We start from the raw sequence: 19567 nt of genomic DNA, 5'->3' as shown, positions 1-19567 counted from the left end.
CTCCTGCACATATTGTCTGCTGTCATTCTCTTTACAATATTTTCCAGCACATATTGCCCCTTAAAGCTGGCCATAGCCAGTTAGTCCATTGACACACACAAAGTGGATGGAGGAATTCCATAGTTGCCAACATTTGAAAAACATTTCCAGGGACACTTTGCAGCGCAGCTATCAATTACTTACCACACCCACTTCCCTGAAGCTTCACCCACTCCACATAATTAATCTCCACCTACTTATCATCAGATTATTATAGGGTCTACTCAATAAAGAGAGAATTACAGGAAATTGAAAAGGGAATTTTAAACTTGAGGCCAAAGTAGCAGAGTTGGAATAATTCTCCCATTCAGCTGCACTACTTCTGCCTAAAGTTTAAAATTCTCATCACAATTCCCTGCAATTCTAAAGTGTCAAATGTGCTCAGAGGTGACCATACAAAAAATGTAATATGTAAATAAATAAAGTGCAAAGTGTAAATAAGTACATTGCCGGGACAATGTCAATTACCCAGGACAGGCTCCTATTTGCCGGTACTGTCCTGGCAAAAACGGGACAGTTGGCAAGTATGGAATCCCCCCCATTTTACTGTATTTTGACTGTTTTTAACTGCTGTCAAAATACACTGATCAGTGGCTGTAGTTGCTGATCAACAAATGTTTTCAAGCAAGTCCCAGGGACGTTGGCTGCCACTCAAGTTAGACTGTTTCAAAATTCTACATCTGTTAAAATACTGTATGCTTTCGATTACTGTTCCCACACTGTTCCCACAAAGTTGGGAGCATGAAATTGTCCAGATTGTCTTGGTATGCTGACGCCTTAAGAGTTCCTTTCACTAAGGGGCCAAGCCCAACCCCCGAAAAATAACCCCACACCATAATCCCCCCTCCACCAAATGATTTGGACCAGCGCACAAAGCAAAGTCTATTAAGACGTGAATGAGCTCATCAAACATTCCCATAGACACACTCCTAAACCTTGTGGACAGCCTTCCCAGAAGAGTTGAAGCTGTTATAGCTGCAAAGGGTGGGCCAACTCAATATTGAACCCTATTGACTAAGACTGGGATGCCACTAAATTTCCTGTGTGTATAAAGGCAGGCGTCCCAAGACTTTTAGTAATAATCTCTCTCTCTCTTTCTCTATCTATCTATCTATCTATCTATCTATCTATCTATCTATCTATCTATCTATCTATCTATCTATCTATCTATCTATCTATCTATCTATCTATCTATCTATCTATCTATCTATCTATCTATCTATCTATCTATCTACAGTGGGTACGGAAAGTATTCAGACCCCCTTAAATTTTTCACTCTTTGTTATATTGCAGCCATTTGCTAAAATCATTTAAGTTCATTCTTCTTCCTCATGAATGTACACATAGCACCCCATACTGACAGAAAAACACAGAATTGTTGACATTGTTGCAGATTTATTAAAAAAGAAAAACTGAAATATCACATGGTCCTAAGTATTCAGACCCTTTGCTGTGACACTCATATATTTAACAGATCTGGCCAAGGTTACAAAAAGATTTCTGCTGCACTTAAGGTTCCTAAGAGCACAGTGGCCTCCATAATCCTCAAATGGAAGACGTTTGGGACGACCAGAACCCTTCCTAGAGCTGGGCGTCCGGCCAAACTGAGCTATCGGGGGAGAAGAGCCTTGGTGAGAGAGGTAAAGAAGAGCCCAAAGATCCCTGTCGCTGAGCTCCAGAGATGCAGTCAGGAGATGGGAGAAAGTTGTAGAAAGTCAACCATCACTGCAGCCCTCCACCAGTCGGGGCTTTATGGCAGAGTGGCCCGACGGAAGCCTCTCCTCAGTGTAAGACACAAGAAAGCCCGCATGGAGTTTGCTAAAAAACACCTGAAGGACTCCAAGATGGTGAGAAATAAGATTCTCTGGTCTGATGAGACCAAAATAGAACTTTTTGGCCTTAATTCTAAGCGGTATGTGTGGAGAAAACCAGGCACTGCTCATCACCTGTCCAATACAGTCCCAACAGTGAAGCATGGTGGTGGCAGCATCATGCTGTGGGGGTGTTTTTCAGCTGCAGGGACAGGACGACTGGTTGCAATCGAAGGAAAGATGAATGCGGCCAAGTACAGGGATATCCGGGACAAAAACCTTCTCCAGAGAGCTCTGGACCTCAGACTGGGCCGAAGGTTTACCTTCCAACAAGACAATGACCCTAAGCACACAGCTAAAATAACGAAGGAGTGGCTTCACAACAACTCCGTGACTGTTCTTGAATGGCCCAGCCAGAGCCCTGACTTAAACCCAATTGAGCATCTCTGGAGAGACCTAAAAATGGCTGTCCACCAACGTTTACCATCCAACCTGACAGAACTGGAGAGGATCTGCAAGGAGGAATGGCAGAGGATCCCCAAATCCAGGTGTGAAAGACTTGTTGCATCTTTCCCAAAAAGACTCCTGGCTGTATTAGATCAAAAGGGGGCTTCTACTAAATACTGAGCAAAGGGTCTGAATACTTAGGACCATGTGATATTTCAGTTTTTCTTTTTTAATAAATCTGCAACAATGTCAACAATTCTGTGTTTTTCTGTCAGTATGGGGTGCTATGTGTACATTCATGAGGAAGAAGAATGAACCTAAATGATTTTAGCAAATGGCTGCAATATAACAAAGAGTGAAAAATTTAAGGGGGTCTGAATACTTTCCGTACCCACTGTATCTATCTATCTATCTATCTATCTATCTATCTATCTATCTATCTATCTATCTATCTATCTATCTATCTATCTATCTATCTATCTATCTATCTATCTATCTATCTATCTATCTATCTATCTATCTATCTATCTATCTATCTATCTATCTATCTATCTATCTATCTATCTATCTATCTACTGTTTGTATACAGTATATGAGTTGTGTCTTTATTTAATAAGGTATTGCAGCAAACAATGAGGATGTGCAGCGATCCATTTGAGTTTACTGAAGTGAACTGAAAGATTATTTCTGATTGGTGGATATGGGTTGTTACACTTTGCACATTACTCTTTGCTATATTAAATAAGCCTGAGGTCATACAACTCGATTGACATGTTTGAAAGTAGTAAAACTGCACTGTAATGAATTCTGTCATTCTCTTCCCTAGTGACGAAGATTGTGTGCGCTGAACAGTGTGATGGCCGCTGCTATGGACCTTACGTGAGCAATTGCTGTCACCGGGAATGTGCTGGAGGCTGCTCTGGAACTAAAGACACTGACTGTTTTGTATGTTGCCTGTCATTTCACTTTCTACCCTCCACAACCCTTCTCACCCTTGATTTAATATGCTGATTTAATATGCCTACTGATTCTCCATCTTCATGCATTTTGTCTCCAAACATAAATGCTCGTTTAGCTCTTTCATATATTTCTCCAATTTCAGCCTGTATTACCCATCAGCCTGCATTAGCCCTGGCAGATTTTAGAAGTTTTACAAATAAGAAATTGAACATATCTATGTGCTAATGCATATGATTTAGGGCTTTCACAAGAACACTTTGCAGATTTAAAAATTACCATTTTGCTTTGCCTCCAAATCCCCACCACCTGCTTCATAAAACATTTTTAGCATCCTTTAAAAAGTGGGTTTGATCATGTTAAGTTAGATAAATCTGTAATATGAAGGAAACATAACAGTGAATTTCCCAGTGTTAAAAAGCATTGTAAAGTTATATGTACTGAATTCACCAGTAACATGCAGGAAGCCCTGAGCCAATGAAATTTGTGATAGTTTGCACTGACAACAGAGGGATTTGATAGTATAGCTGTGTGAAATCTGTACTTAGTAATCAGTGAAAGGACTGATATGACTCAGCACAACACCTACGCAGAATAACTTCATTTTTGACCACGCAACAAGTTATGTAGTCTATTTCCAGGCTGTGTATACACTATATTGTCAAAAGTATTGGGACGCCTGCCTTTTCACGCACATGAATTTTAATGGCATCCCAGTCTTACCCCGTAGGGTTCAATATTGAGTTGGCCCACCCTTTGCAGCTATAACAGCTTCAACTCTACTGGGAAGGCTGTCCACAAGGTTTAGGAGTGTGTCTATGGGAATGTTTGACCATTCTTCCAAAAGCGCATTTGTGAGGTCAGGCACTGATGTTGGATGAGAAAGCCTGGCTTGCAGTCTTCGCTCTGTGCAGGCCAGTCAAGTTCTTCCACCCCCAAACCCGCTCATTCATGTCTTTATGGACCTTGCTTTGTGCACTGGTACGCAGTCATGTTGGAACAGGAAGGGGCCATCCCCAAACAGTTCCCAGCAGTTCCCAGAGCTCTCCTGGGTCTCTGCCTCTGCATTGGCTGAGAAACATCAATGGGAGCCATTGGTTCCTGCTGCTGTCAATCACAGTCAATGAGAAGGGAGCCAAGCCATGCTCTGTGTGTCTCATAGACACAGAGAGATGGCTTATGCCTCGTACACACGCACCGATTGTTGGCCGACCGATCGGCCGTCTTTTGTCCAGTGTTATTGTGTTGGTTGAAATGTGCTCTAGACTGCACACAAATTTTTTCGGCCAACAACAACCAACTGCAGAAGTGATGTCATGTGATGGTTTACTTTCCGTTTGTTTTTTCTTCTCTGAGCATGCCCAGTCTTGCTCATCAGATTTTTGTCTGCTGAAATCTGTACTGACTGACGAACAATCGGCCGTTCTGTTGACGGCCAACAAAAATTTTATAGCATGCACACCAGATTTTGTTTTGCCGAAAAGTCGCAGTCGGTTGTCGGAAGCATCATACTAACAAGCCGACAATCGGACGATCGGGCGTTGGCCGAAAATTCACGGCCAACAATCGGTGCGTGTGTACGAGGCTTTAGGAGCGAGCATGCATGAGTGCCCCCAGAGCAAGCAGCTTGCTATGGGAACTCAGTAGGGGTGGGGGCTAGGAGCGCTGGTGAGGGACCCAAGAAGAGGAGGATCAGGGCTGCTCTGTGCAAAACCACTGCACAGAGCAGGTAAGTATGAGACGTTTGTTCTTTAAAAAAAAAAAGGAAATGCTCACTTAATACATTGACACAGTGAACATCATCTACTCTTTTGGCAAAATCAACCCTAATATATGAAAGTGTAAAATCTATCTTTAAGAAAGAAAAACAAAAGAGCTGCTCCTCCATAATCTGTAAATGGCCCTACTGAATATAACTATTTGACATTCTGTGCACATTACAACACTTTACCGACTACCCATTCTCATATACAATCTGCCTCCAGATTATTATCACTTGGTAAATCTGAAACTCAGTCTGAAAACACACAAGGACGCTCCATTTTCAGACAAGATGTGCTATGATTATTTTATAAGCAGAGGGTTAGAGATGTTCTGACAGTGCTCAGGATCACACAGTGACAGGAAAAAACCTAAATTGCTGTGTTAGCCAGTTCAGAATTTTTGATCGGACAGTACGGGAACCCAAGCCAGCACATTATTGCTATATTTGTGCTTGTCCTTAAAAAAAGGTACATTCCTTCACTTGATATTTGCATTCCCTACCTATATGTATTCATTCCTGCCTGTTAATAAAAATAAAAAAAAAGATAACTGCCAAAGAAGAGAATAACGGCAAGCAAGGAGCAAAGTTTTACAGGAGCCTATACATTAACCTAACAAAGACTCTTCCATGGAGGGTGGGAGGGTGACGTCCCCCAGGAGACATCAGACCTACTTTCTCTCTTGTAGAAATGATAACCTCCCCCTGTGCAGATTCAATAGAAATGAATGTCAGCCCTGCTCCCTAATTGGTAGTTTCGATTCCCCAGCTGGAATTTAAACGGGTGGCGTAGGAGAGCAGCGGGCCAACCCTCCGAAGTACAGATCATTAGGGTGTTCAGTGGAAATATAGGCAGCATCCGCTATTAACTGCTGTCACCAGCACTACTTCTCAGCCTGCTGCTGTCAACTACTGTCATCAAAATATTTATTTTTGCTTGCTGCTTTTTTATAAATGGAATAAATAGAACTTTTTAGAACATTTTCCATAAAGGACATTTGGCAGCAGTATAGCCTCCCTTCTCATTTTCAATGCAAAGACTTTATGTTCCTTCTGTCAACCAAACCTGGGGGTGGCTGGACTGGATCTGAAGTTTGCTGGGGACACAGACACGCTGGGGAATTGATAGGCACTGAGTATGTTACAGCGAGGGAAATTAACTGGTAGACTTTTTTTTTTTTTTAACTTTAGTGAAAGTATTGAGCGCATTTCCCAATGCATCTTGATGGCTGAAATAGTAAACAATTACCATTCTCGACCTGTTCTCTCTTTTCAGGCCTGCCTGAAATTTAATGACAGCGGATCTTGTGTCACCCAGTGTCCACAGCCTAATATATATAATCCAACTGCCTTTCAACTTGAGCAAAATCCTAAAGCCAAGTACACCTATGGAGCATTCTGTGTGAACAAATGTCCACGTAAGTTTATTGAAATCTTGTTATGGGAAAAGTTATTTTATAATAATAATAATGTAATCAAGTAGATTTGAGCATATCACACTTTGGTGTAATGGTGCACGAATATTTCTGATTGGTGGCTTTAGCATATCTTTTTGCGTTATATATTTTTTTAAAACAGCATAAAGGGTCTGCTTACATTAGAACACGGTGTAGAATTCAGCGTGCACTGCCCGTGCGATCTACAGTGGGTATCAGTGCAATATTAAGGACCCCAAGTGCAGGTCGCAAATACAGTGTGTTTGCCCACATAAAAGTACCATGCGATCCGGTTGTAGTGCGTTTCCAAAAAGTAGTGCATGTACTTCTTTTGGTGCGGTGCGATTTTGGCTAGATTTACTAGATAACTGTCAAAGAAGAGAATAACCGCAAGCAAGGAGCAACATTTTTCAGGAGCCTATACATTAACCTAATAAAGACTCTTCCATGGCTTTAGCATATGTTCTTACATTATATTTTTTTTAAAACAGCATAAAGGGTCTGCTTACATTAGAACACGGTGCAGAAAACCTGCGTTTCCTGTATACATTCAGCGTGCATTGCCCTTGCGATCTACAGTGGGTATCAGTGCAATATTAATGAGACCCCAAGTGCAGGTCGCAAATGCAGTGTGTTTGCCCACATAAAAGTACCATGTGCTTCGGTTGTAGTGCATTTCCAAAAGTAGTGCACACACTACTTTTGGTGTGGTGCGATTTTGGCTAGATTCCCACTTGCGTGGGTGGTTGCCAACCACCTGCAGCCAAAATGGTAAGCAGCTCATATAGCCTTTCTCTCACGGGTGCCACCTCCTCCTACCTCACATTGGGAAGAGCTATCTGGGACATCTTATTCCAGCTGGGACTTTTGGTCTACTCTGGTTGTTGCACTGTATCACCGGAACTTTATTCGTTTATTTGGATCATCACTTTTTCACGGCTCTTTTTTTGCACCTTTTGTGGACTTTTTGTTCCTATTATATGGTCAAGGACTGTTTTTTTTGCACATAAGTTCATGATTGTTTATTTCATCAATATTTGGTACTGGTTTATATCAGAAATTGATAGCGCTGCACATTGTGCCAATTGTCTTGTTTGATCCTGTCTATAGATCAGTGCTAGCAGCTTCTTCTTATGCCCCGTACACACATTCAGATAATCGTACGATAAAACTCACTTTCAACCTGATCGCACGATAATCTGATCGTTAGTACACTGCTTTCGACAGCCGATCACGACAGTTTGTCCAACAAAATCCGAAGGGACAAACAGGAAAACTTCTGTTGTACAATAGCCTAGCGAACGACAATCGTTTAATCAGTACAGTGTGCGTCCGCTAAAAATCGATCGACAAAGACAGCGCATGATCAGAAGCACTAAAAGAACCCGTAAAAAGCCTGGCTGCCATTGTTTTTGTTTTGCACCATCTGATAGTTAGCTACCCAACCAGGAAGCTTTTCCAGAATCGTACAAAAAAAATCCTACGTTTATATGCATTGTTGAATTCGATATTAGTATAATGCGACAAAATGCGAACGATAAGTCGACTGATTATCTGAACATGTGTGCGAGGCATTACACTCATTTAATTTTTCACTCATTTTTTTAACGCAGAAAATTTACCGTTTTTTTGTTTTTTAATCTTGTATCCCATGTCTTCTACACAATTGTATGTGAGAGTTAATGATAACGTTAATGATAGAGAAATTTGTTCTTCCAATGTCACCATCCATATGGAAATATGATGCATGTTGATGAAAGCTAAAAACACTTATTTTCACCATTTCTAGATAACTTTGTTGTGGATGACAGTTCATGTGTGAGGGCTTGTCCTAGTAACAAGATGGAAGTAGAAGAAAATGGAATCAAAATGTGTAAGCCTTGTGCTGGAATCTGCCCGAAAGGTAAGCATTTACTTTATACTGTATTTATAATTGAGTGCCGGTTCACACATATGCGATGTCAGACATCGCATGTGATTCGCACTGCACTGTTGTGCAAATCACATGCAATGTCTGTGCGATGTGAATTCAGCAATACAGATTGCATGGCTGAATTTGCATCGCATTCGGATTAAAGTTGCACAGGACCCTTTTTTTGGTCCGCACCAGAATCGGTGTTCACACCTATGCGATCCGATTCCTGTCCGAACTGACAGTTCGCACTGCGATATGCAAACTAATCTGTCGTTAGCTTTGTATTGACACCCCCAGCAGTTCGTATATGGCAGTGTGAACTGCCTGTGAGTCGGGTGCGATGCGGTAACCGACAGTGGATTTGCGGGGTTCCCGCATCGCACCAACGTGAACCGAGACTGAGACATTTCTAATGCAAGGTTTGAAGCAGTTGGCTTTGGGATTGGAGCTAAGGTACATCAAACCACCATGTGTTGTTCAGTTTTTTTCACTGAATACCGATCATGGTCATGTCTTATGTAATCTATCCTACACACAGGTGAGTAAAGCATCTTATGCAATGTGTGCCCCTTATATTCACACTCTCGTTGCATGACTGTTACCACTTCTATACATGTTGACCTCCCATGCAACTTAAAAGGTTTTCTGGGGAAAAACACAGGGGCTGCCCTTCTCCATCCTGTGTAGATGACAGGATGGACTGACTGTTGGATGCTGTCATTATGCGGCCCCAGCACCTCAAGAAGGAGCACTTATCTACAATAACTCAGCTTACCTAACCATGCATGTGCAGCGTGCTCTATCTTAGCAGTGACTGAGCCCAGCTTTCTGTGAGTGAGAGCAGACTGCGCATGCATGGAAGTACAAGTGCTCGTTCATGAGGTGCTAGAGCTGCGCATCCAACAACAGAACAGAGAGGAGGAGACCACAGTAGAAGCAACTTGAAAAATAAAAATGATAGCATTTAAATAAGCTGTAATGCATATGGAATTTTAATTACATCATGAACTAACCCTTGAACCCAGGGGTGTCAAACTCAATTTCATTGCAGGCTGCATCAGCTTTATGGTTGGCCTCAAAGGGCTGGTAGTATCTGTAAGACTAGATGTCTAGAGCACCCCACCCTGACTTACATCAGATGTCAAGAGTCCCCCCGCCATCAGAAGTCAAGAGTCCCCCCGCCATCAGAAGTCAAGAGTCCCATCTCCATCAGAAGTCAAGAGTCCCCCTGCCATCAGAAGTCAAGAGTCCCCCCGCCATCAGAAGTCAAGAGTCCCCCCGCCATCAGAAATCAAGAGTCCCCCCGCCATCACAAATCAAGAGTCCCCCCGCCATCAGAAGTCAAGAGTCCCCCCGCCATCAGAAGTCAAGAGTCCCCCCGCCATCAGAAGTCAAGAGTCCCCCCGCCATCAGAAGTCAAGAGTCCCCCCGCCATCAGAAGTCAAGAGTCCCCCCGCCATCAGAAGTCAAGAGTCCCCCTGCCATCAGAAGTCAAGAGTCCCCCTGCCATCAGAAGTCAAGAGTCCCCCCGCCATTAGAAGTCGAGTCCCCCCGCCATTAGAAGTCAAGAGTCCCCCTGCCATCAGGAGTCAAGAGTCCCCCTGCCATCAGAAGTCAAGAGTCCCCCCGCCATCAGAAGTCAAGAGTCCCCCCGCCATCAGAAGTCAAGAGTCCCCCCGCCATCAGAAGTCAAGAGTCCCCCCACCATCAGAAGTCAAGAGTCCCCCCGCCATCAGAAGTCAAGAGTCCCCCCACCATTAGAAGTTGAGTCCCCCCGCCATCAGAAGTCAAGAGTGCTCCACCCTCCTCTTTCCTAGTGCTGCTGCTGGGGGCAGAGCTGGGAAGCAGAAAGTGCAGGTTCTGGAGGAGGGCTAGAGTCAGCTGCTGGAGACTACTGAGACAAGGGGAGGCAGAGATGAGGGGGTGCTGGAGCTACACAGAGAGGCACAGGATCTTTAGGAGGATTTCTGGCTTTCTCTCTGCTGTCAACTGCTGGGACAAGGTGGGAGCAGAGACGAGGGAGGTGTCAAAGCTGCAGGGCCCCATGAAATGACCTGGCAGGCCAAATTTGGCCAAGGGGCCTTGTGTTTGACACGTGTGCTTTTACCATCCCCTACTCTGTGCAAAACTGAAGAAAAGGAGGTTTTGCTTTAGGTAAGAGGAATTTCAGGAAAACAGCTAAAGGCACAGTTCACGTAAATAAATGCTTATTATTTTAACTGACAAAGGATTTATTTGGCACATTGAACAGCTAGGAAGATCACTCTGCTGCTTCCTGGGCCAGATTTCCTGATACCTGCTCAATGGACAGAGGAGACAATGTTCAATCATTGTCCAGTGAGCAGATTGGAAGTAAACAGATGACATTGGAAGCTACAAAAACGAAATCAGGAATAATCACGTGCCGGCCTGTGTGGAGTGACAGATGTGTGCAACCGCAAGAAAAACTGTTCAAAATTATGAATCCGTTGACAGGTAAACAAAGTGATTTGCACTTAAAGCAATATTAAACCCATATTAAATTATTGATTATATTGCAGCTTACCAATTCTTAGATGTGATGGCTGTATTCCTTTCCTTTATTACACTATTTAATTTACTTCTATTTTCATATGGTGATCTGACCAGTAAGTCTGTTGTTTTTTCACAAGCTCTCCAGCAGAATGCATCAGTTTATATGAATGAGACAAACCACTTACCACTGGCAGGGGTGATCAAAATGGTCAGCTTTTGTTTTTTTCACGTAAAACCTTTATCCCAAAAGGGAAAAAAAAAAACAGTTTGCTGTAAATGATTATAAAGTGTGATCCTGGGTTTGGCTTCAATTTGTTAGTGTATCTAGACTGGCAATGCTGCTGTCTTTTGTGCCTCCTGTGGTTGTTCCTTCGTAGCTGTGTCCTACTAATACAGAGGGTGTGTTACTGGCCAAATCACCAGGTGAAAAAAGAGGGGAAAAAGCCAAAAAAAGAAAACTAATACAGCCACCACATCTGATGATGGGTAAGCGACAATATAATACATTTTTGGTTTTGGGTTAACCAGTTCTGAACCGGAAGGATTTGCCCCCTTAATGACCAGGCCATTTTTTGTGATTCGGCACTGCGTTAATTTAACGGACAATTGCGCAGTCGTGCGACACTGTACTGAAATAAAATTTATGTCTTTTTTTCCCCCACAAATAGAGCTTTCTTTTGGTCATATTTGATCACCTGTGCGATTTTTTTTTCTTTTTTTTTGCTATAAACAAAAACGACAATTCTGAAAAAAAAAAAGACAATATTTGTATAACAAAAATTTTCACATTCTGCTATATAACATCCCCCCCCCCCAAAAAAACTTAAAATCAAAATTTTCCATCATTTTAGGCCAATTTGTATTCTGCTACATATTTTTGGTAGAATAAAAAAAAATTGCAATAAGCGTATTTTGGTTGGTTTGTGTAAAGGTTATCGCATCTACAAACTAGGGGAAAGATTTATGTCATATTTATCTTATTTGTGTTTTTTATTAGTAATGGCGCCGATCAGCGATTTTTAGCGGGACTGCGACATTGCGGGGGACAGATCGGACCCCTAACTGACATTTTTGACACTTTTGGGGGGACCAGTGAAATTACTACAGTAATCAGTGCTAAAAATATGCACTGTTACTGTAATAATGACACTGGCAGGGAAGGGATTAACCCAGTGGGTAATTAATGGGGTAAATGTGAGCCTAGGGGAGTGTTTACTAACTGTGGGGTTGAGGGGCTTGTGAAATGACCATAGAGACCTGTGATCCTATATAGGAGGATCTCTGGCGCTCTGTGATCTTTTCAGAGAGAACGGTCAGGTGTGTTTACAACAGCAGACCGTCCTTCTTTCTCAGCGGGGAACGATCGCGGGTGGACGGCGGCATTCGCGGCCGCTGGTCCCATGCATTGGCATCCTCGCTGCCTAGTGGGGGCGGGAGCGCTTGCCCCCCAGCACAAAGTAGTACTACGTCAGTTGGCGCAGCCGAGCCAGCCTGCCGCAGTAAAACTGTGTCGGGCGCTCGGCAAGTGGTTAAATACCACTTTAAGGTTGAGCACACTTGATCTGATGAGCGTATCAGCAAACAGGCACAGAGAATAATAATTTGATAGTATGGAAGATGGTAGGATGAAATAACAGGCTGGTTCAGAGTTTGTGCAATAAGTCACAAATTCCTATTTCTACCAATATGGGTAATATATAATATATTTTATTTATTTATTTTATTTTTGATCACAACAAGACATCGGAATAAATTTACAAGCCATAATAGTGTAAACCTGCTATAGGAGATGCAGATAACTGACAGACAGGCAGATATTTGTGATTTTATCTGGAATAAAATATCCATCTCTCTACAGACAGAAATGACACCCTGGGGAGATGTAAATTGCAACCTACTTAGTTGGAATGTGCTGTTTAGGCATTGAAATTCATGAAAACTTATAGCAAGCGCGGGATAATGTTAGTGATCTGGAAGCCAATTGTCCACAGACGGCAAAGTTTAACCTGTCTTCTGCCTTAGTGCTTCAAAATGTGCTTACAGGAGGGATTTCAATTAGTATGATGCCTTGCTGGTACGAAAGCAAGCTGCATATGATTGGAATATTCCAGGTACCTCTATTATTGCACAATAGCTTCTGGCATATTCTTCGTGTCGAAATATGTTGTGATAGGTTTTCACACTCTCGGGGCAATTTAAACTGAGCATGTGATGAAGAAATGTCTGAGCCGAGATTACCTTCAGTGAAAACCGCACATGAAAATGAACAGTAGATCCAGAGATATAGAAAGAGGAAGATATTGGGTTGATATACTGAATCTGAGTGCAAAATCTGGTACAGCTGTGCATAGAAACCAATCAGCTTCCACGTTTTTTTGTCAAAGCTTAAAGTGTTACTAAACCCAGGACCCTGCATTCACTATATCTGGTCTCCTATAGTACACAGAACATGGAAATGCAATTATTTTAATAAATATAAACTGCTGAATACCTTTTCTCATCAGCAGTATATAGCAGTCTTGTGACTTCTATCAGTGTCCGATTAAAGCTTGCAGGATGAGTTTTCATTCTCCTCTGACTGTCCTATAAGGCTGCAGGACCCCTGACCCAAAGGTGTGCGCTGCTTATTGCATTAGGGTGTGCACCCCAAATGTATTAAAACATGGACGGTGTTGGTAGAGTGGTGGACGGTGTCAGTAGAGCAGTAGACTTGTCAGTAGGACAAAGGTTGGTGTCAGTAATTTTTTATTTGTATTATTTTATTTTGTTATTATTTTTTACAATCTTTTTTAGAAGCCCTGTTAGGGGGCTTTGGTGAAATATTAGCAGGGGGAATCTGCGCCGCACGGGGTGATTAGGGTGTGCACACCCGGCACACCCCTTGCGCACGCCTATGCCTTGACCCTCTGTCTGGACAGTGCTGATTGTCCCTGTGCCGATCTCATACACTCTCCCCAGAAAAAAATAAAATCTCTACCAATACACACCAAACTAAGCATGTGCAGAGTGACTCTGTACTCTCAGGAGATGGATTAGGGAGAATGGAAGAAGGGGAGGATCAGAGAAGACAGCCTTTTTACACAATGAGGAGGATTAAACCCTTGGGTTCCACAGTGAGTATAACAATTATACTTTACTGCATATACAGACTGATTTTACTGTTGTGGGTTTAGTAACACTTTATTTGAACAAGCTAAAGTTAGAAGCTGATTGGCTACCATGCACAGCTGCACCAGATTTTCCCCTTTCCAGTTTTAGTAAATCAATCCCATTGACTTAAAACTCAAATTTAAATTTCCCTTCTGATCCTCTCTATTGAACCCAGTCTGATGGGCAGCATCTTTGACCAATAAGGTAGTTCAGGAAATGTCACAATGTTATGTTTATTCACCTGAATAAACCTCTGGATTTACTTCTAATTTTTATTATTATTATTATTATTTTAGGTACTTACAGTATCCCACAAAATAGAGTACACCCCTCACATTTTTGTAAATATTTTATTATATCTTTTCATGTGACAACACTGAAGAAATGACACTTTGCTACAATGTAAAGTAGTGAGTGTACAGCTTGTATAACAGTGTAAATTTGCTGTCCCCTCAAAATAACTCAACACACAGCCATTAATGTCTAAACCGCTGGCAACAAAAGTGAGTACACCCCTAAGTGAAAATGTCTATATTGGGCCCAAAGTGTCAATATTTTGTGTGGCCACCATTATTTTCCAGCACTGCCTTAACCTTCTTGGGCATGGAGTTCACCAGAGCTTCACAGGTTGCCACTGGAGTCCTCTTCCACTCCTCCATGACGACATCACAGAGCTGGTGGATGTTAGAGATCTTGTGCTCCTCCACCTTCTGTTTGAGGATGCCCCACAGATGCTCAATAGGGTTTAGGTCTGGAAACACGCTTGGCCAGTTAATCATCTTTACCCTCAGCATCTTTAGTAAGGCAGTGGTCGTCTTGGAGGTGTGTTTGGGGTCATTATCATATTGGAATACTGCCCTGCAGCCCAGTCTCCGAAGGGAGAAGATCATGCTCTGCTTCAGTATGTCACAGTACATGTTGGCATTCATGGTTCCCTCAATGAACTGTAGCTCCCCAGTGCTGGCAGCACTCATACAGCCTCAGACCATGACACTTCCACCACCATGCTTTACTGTAGGCAAGACACACTTGTCTTTGTACTCCTCACCTGGTTGCTGCCACACACGCTTGACACCATCTGAACCAAATAAGTTTATCTTGGTCTCATCAGACCACAGGATATGGTTCCAGTAATCCATGTCCTTAGTCTGCTTGTCTTCAGCAAACTGTTTGTGGGCTTTCTTGTGCATCATCTTTAGAAAAGACTTCCTTCTGGGACGACAACCATGCAGACCAATTTGATGCAGTGTGCGGCGTATGGTTTGAGCATGGACAGGCTGACCCCCCCCCCCCACCACCCCACCACCCCATCAACCTTTGCAGCAATGCTGGCAGCATTCATATGTCTATTTCCCAAAGACAACCTCGGAATATGATGCTGAGCATGTGCACTCAACTTCTTTTGTCGACCATGACGAGGCCTGTTCTGAGTGGAACCTGTCCTGTTAAACCACTGTATGGTCTTGGCCACCGTGCGGCAGCTCAGTTTCAGGGTCTTGACAATCTTCTTATAGCCTAGGCCATCTTTATGTAGAGCAACAACTCTTTTTTTCAGATCCTCAGAGTTCTTTGCCATAAGGTGCCATGTTGAACCTACAGTGACCAGTATGAGAGAGTGAGAGCAATAACACCAAATTTAACACACCTGCTCCCCATTCACACCTGAGACTTGTAACACTAACAAGTCACATTACACTGGGAAGGGAAAATGGCTAATTGGGTCCAATTTGGAGATTTTCACTTAGGGGTGTACTCACTTTTGTTGCCAGCGGTTTAAACATTAATGGCTCTTTGTTGAGTTATTTTGAGGGGACAGCAAATTTACACTGTTATACAAGCTGTACACTCACTACTTTACATTGTAGCAAAGTGTAATTTCTTCAGTGTTGTCACATGAAAAGATATAATAAAATATTTACAAAAATGTGATAGGTGTACTCACTATTGTGAGATACTGTACATAGCGCCGTCAATTTATGCAGCACTTTACATATATATTGTACACTCACATCAGTCTTTGTCCTCAGGGAGCTTACAATCTAAGGTCCCTTACACACATTCATACATACACATACTAGGGACAATTTAGAAAGGGACCAATTCATCTACCAGCATGCCTTTGGATTGTGGGAGAAAACTGGAGTACCCAGAGGAAACCCCCGTAGGAACAGGGAGAACATGCAAATTCCAAGCAGATAGTGTTGTGGTTGGGATTCAACATGTCGTTTTCACTAGGGATTATGTCTGGTTATATGTTCTTTCAATATAATGCTACACTTGTAGGCATATGTTAAATTGAATGATTTTTAGCAAAACGTGAAGATTTTTGTTAAAAACACATTGGAGTCACTGTACCAGGGAAGGCAAAATCATTGTAATTTGAATTGCAATGCTCATTCAATAGATTCTGATTGAGAAAGTTAAAGTGACACTAAACTATAGCCATATTCTCCAAAAATAATCCATACGCATCCACTGCTCAATGGCCCTATAATGTATTTTTCATCAAATAGTTTCTGCCTCTTTTTATTGTCCTCTGTAGGCTACAGAACCTTTTCTCTTTCCTCTCACTTCTGTTTGTTTGGAATAAGCAATGTGCAATTTTGCGGTTGTGTGCACTTCTCTATATACACTACAAGTCCCATAGTCCCTAATTTATCTCAGCAGCGAGCAAGAGAGGGTGGCTACCAGGAAGTCAGATCACAGCAGCAAAAAAGAGGAATGTTTAGATTTGGAGGTGGCTGTGAGCAATAAAAGGTACTTTTTTTACCTAAGAAAACATACTTGAATAGTGTTTTTTCTTGAATCCAGAGTTTAGTGTCACTTTAAGTCAAGACATTTGTGGGTGGGTGCATGGTGCGACGGCAGTAACACACTTAGATGCAATTGAAAGAACTTGTATTGAAGTAATAGTAAAACAGTTCACAACAAGCCCAGTGGAAGGAAGCCCAACCAGGAACACTCACAGCATAGTTGCCAACATTTGAAAAAAATTTCCAGGGACACTTTGCAGCACAGCTATCAATTACTTGCCACACCCACTTCTCTGAAGCTCCGCCCACTTCACATAATTAATCTCCGCCTACTCATCATCAGATTATAGGGTCTACTCAATAAAGAGAGAATTATGGGAAATTAAAAAGGGAACTTTAAACTTAAGGCCAAAGTAGCAGAGTTGGAAAAATTCTCCCATTCAGCTGCACTACTTCTGCCTAAAGTTTTAAAATTCTCATCACAATTCCCTGCAATTCTAAAGTGTGAAATGTGCTCAGGTGTGACCATAGAAAAAATGTAATATGTAAATATAAAGTGCAAGGTGTAAATAAGTATGATTATACTATCTGGTATAATTAGGTTTTATTGTACTTATTTACACCTTGCACTTTATATTTACATATTACATTTTTTGTATGGTCACACCCAGGGCCCCCAACCCCCTGATCCTGCTCATTGACTACCTCCAATGCGATTCGCAAAAAGACCCCCTAAAAAACGTAAGGAGATATGTCCTCCTACGTCTAGGCAGATTGGAGGGTTGTTGGATGTAAACAGACAGCTGAGTCCATTTACACCCGACTGACCATAGAGCAGAGTTGGCTCGATCCGTGGCCACTCTGCATAAACTGAGTGGACACGGACCTGTCATCCATCCACTCTGATCAGTGGGGAATCAATGGACAGATCCCCCACTGAGCTAAGGGGAGTCCCCCTTGTGTGATAGGGGCTAAGGACGCATTTCACTGTCTTTCAATGATCATCATCAGACTGCGTCACTTGTCAATCTGAGGAGGACTCATTTGGCATCTCCTGTATGTCAGTGGGAGGAAAGAGGGGAACTTGACTCTGTTGGAATGTATGAAACTAAGGGGCTCTAGGGGAACTTGAAGAGAGAAAGGAGAGCTAAAAGGAATTTAAGTGCTAATTTGGATGGGAGGCCATCTATCGTGGTGTTTGACATGCAGTGAGGGGGCAATATGTCATTTACTCACCGCCTGTTTAAGCTGCAGACCCACAATGCCCCAGCCATGTTGATTGCACACACTTGCAAGGGAGTTGTGGTGTACCCCATTCATGGTGACATGTCATTTAATTTTTGCCATTGAAGAGCACTAGTGCTACATCTACTTTTTCAGGTGCGGTGGTCGGGGGTGGTAACATTTCAGCTCAACTGCCTGCTTGTACTGCCCCACATACCTGTGTTAATGAGCCCCTAAGGTCTTCTTTACAGGTATGGTCTCAGATCTGCACATTCCTCTCTAGGGGTCCACACACTGACTGTCTGCCTGACACCCTTTCCATCCCAGATGACTTTTTATCTCTTCCAACTGTTCAGCAGTTGTACTGAGCTGCTGAACAGTTGGAAGAGATAAAAAGTCATCTGAGAAGGAAAGGGTGTCAGGCAGTCAGTGATGGGAATGGTCAGATCTGAGACATTAGGCTGCAGGATGTGAGGGGAGAGCAAACAAACAGGAGAAAGTGAAGGGGGGAGAATCAGTGTGATTATCTAATTTTACCAGGAAGACTTGCAGTACACAGAGAGAGGGGGGGGGAGGAAGTAAAACTGGACGCGAAAGGTGCTGCTGTAGCAGGAGACAGGAAACAGTGTAAATAACATAGCAGGTGTCCCTTCTGCCCCCAGTCCAGCCCTGCATGCACTATACCTGACATTTTTGTGTGCACTGCTGGCTGCTGAGTCTGTGTCAGAGGAGAAATGGGGGGATGGACTGCTGCCTTTGCCTCTGCCTGCTGCACGGACCTATCACTCCCAATCTGCCCTTAGCCTGCCACCGTTCTTCAGCCGATTCCCTCAGCACTAAGCCGAGTCACTCCTCCACCAGCAGCACAGGGACTGAGAGATCCGGGACTTTAATCTTACTCATTGCCTACAATTGTGAAACATACTGAATGGGGATTTATCAAGAAAAACACATTTCCCATGCTGATGTCTGTCACTGCATTGATCTCTGTACATTCAGCAGACTGTAAAATGAATATAATGGATCTCCTTGTCCCCCTTTTTGGCACATTGGCACACTATGATCTGCCAGCACTGCACATTGTCACTCACTGTTGAGGAGGAAGAAGAACGTTGTTCAGCTGACTTCCATCCATAGCTGAAGGCTGTGTGCTCTCTGCTCTGAGCCCGCGCTGGTGACGAACACTGTGTGGGCGGGGCATATCCGAACCCACGCTATTGGACAGGAACAGAGGCCAGCCCCCCTGCCACAGTTCGCCCAATCACAGGGCGCTCCCGCCAGCCATCCTGAGCATGAAGAAGATCATGACGGCTGGACTCAGCGCAGGGAGACGAGATATAGGGAATAAAGGTCAGATGGCCTTCAATGGCCGGGACAAGTTCCGGGAGTGTAAATTAGCCGGGACGAGGTCCTATTTGGCGGGACTGTCCCGTCAAAAACGGGACAGTTGGCAGCTATGTCACAGAAGATAGCAGCATGTAGTGGAGCAGGTCTCAGCCGAGCTGACAGCGTCTGACTTAAGTGGCGGAATGCAGCCTGGCAAGTCTGAGTCCAAGTGG

At 43.1% G+C, this 19567-nt stretch overlaps 1 protein-coding gene across 2 annotated transcripts in view; it reads left to right on the top strand.

Annotated features, from left to right (window-relative positions):
* Positions 1 to 19567, top strand: part of ERBB4 (erb-b2 receptor tyrosine kinase 4) — a 1312942-nt gene that overhangs the window by 897930 nt on the left and 395445 nt on the right. For both annotated transcript variants that reach the window (XM_082261897.1, XM_082261896.1), the window contains exons 6-8: positions 3124 to 3242; positions 6293 to 6434; positions 8242 to 8355. In XM_082261897.1, the coding sequence (XP_082118023.1) occupies positions 3124 to 3242; positions 6293 to 6434; positions 8242 to 8355 (375 nt within the window). The remainder of the gene's footprint in view (positions 1 to 3123; positions 3243 to 6292; positions 6435 to 8241; positions 8356 to 19567) is intronic.

Source organism: Pelophylax lessonae (genome assembly GCF_965119305.1).
Source record: "Pelophylax lessonae genome assembly, chromosome: 6".
In the NCBI taxonomy this organism is placed as follows: domain Eukaryota; kingdom Metazoa; phylum Chordata; class Amphibia; order Anura; family Ranidae; genus Pelophylax; species Pelophylax lessonae.
Note: the sequence above shows the minus strand (reverse complement) of the source record. Positions and strands in the feature narration are given on the sequence as shown.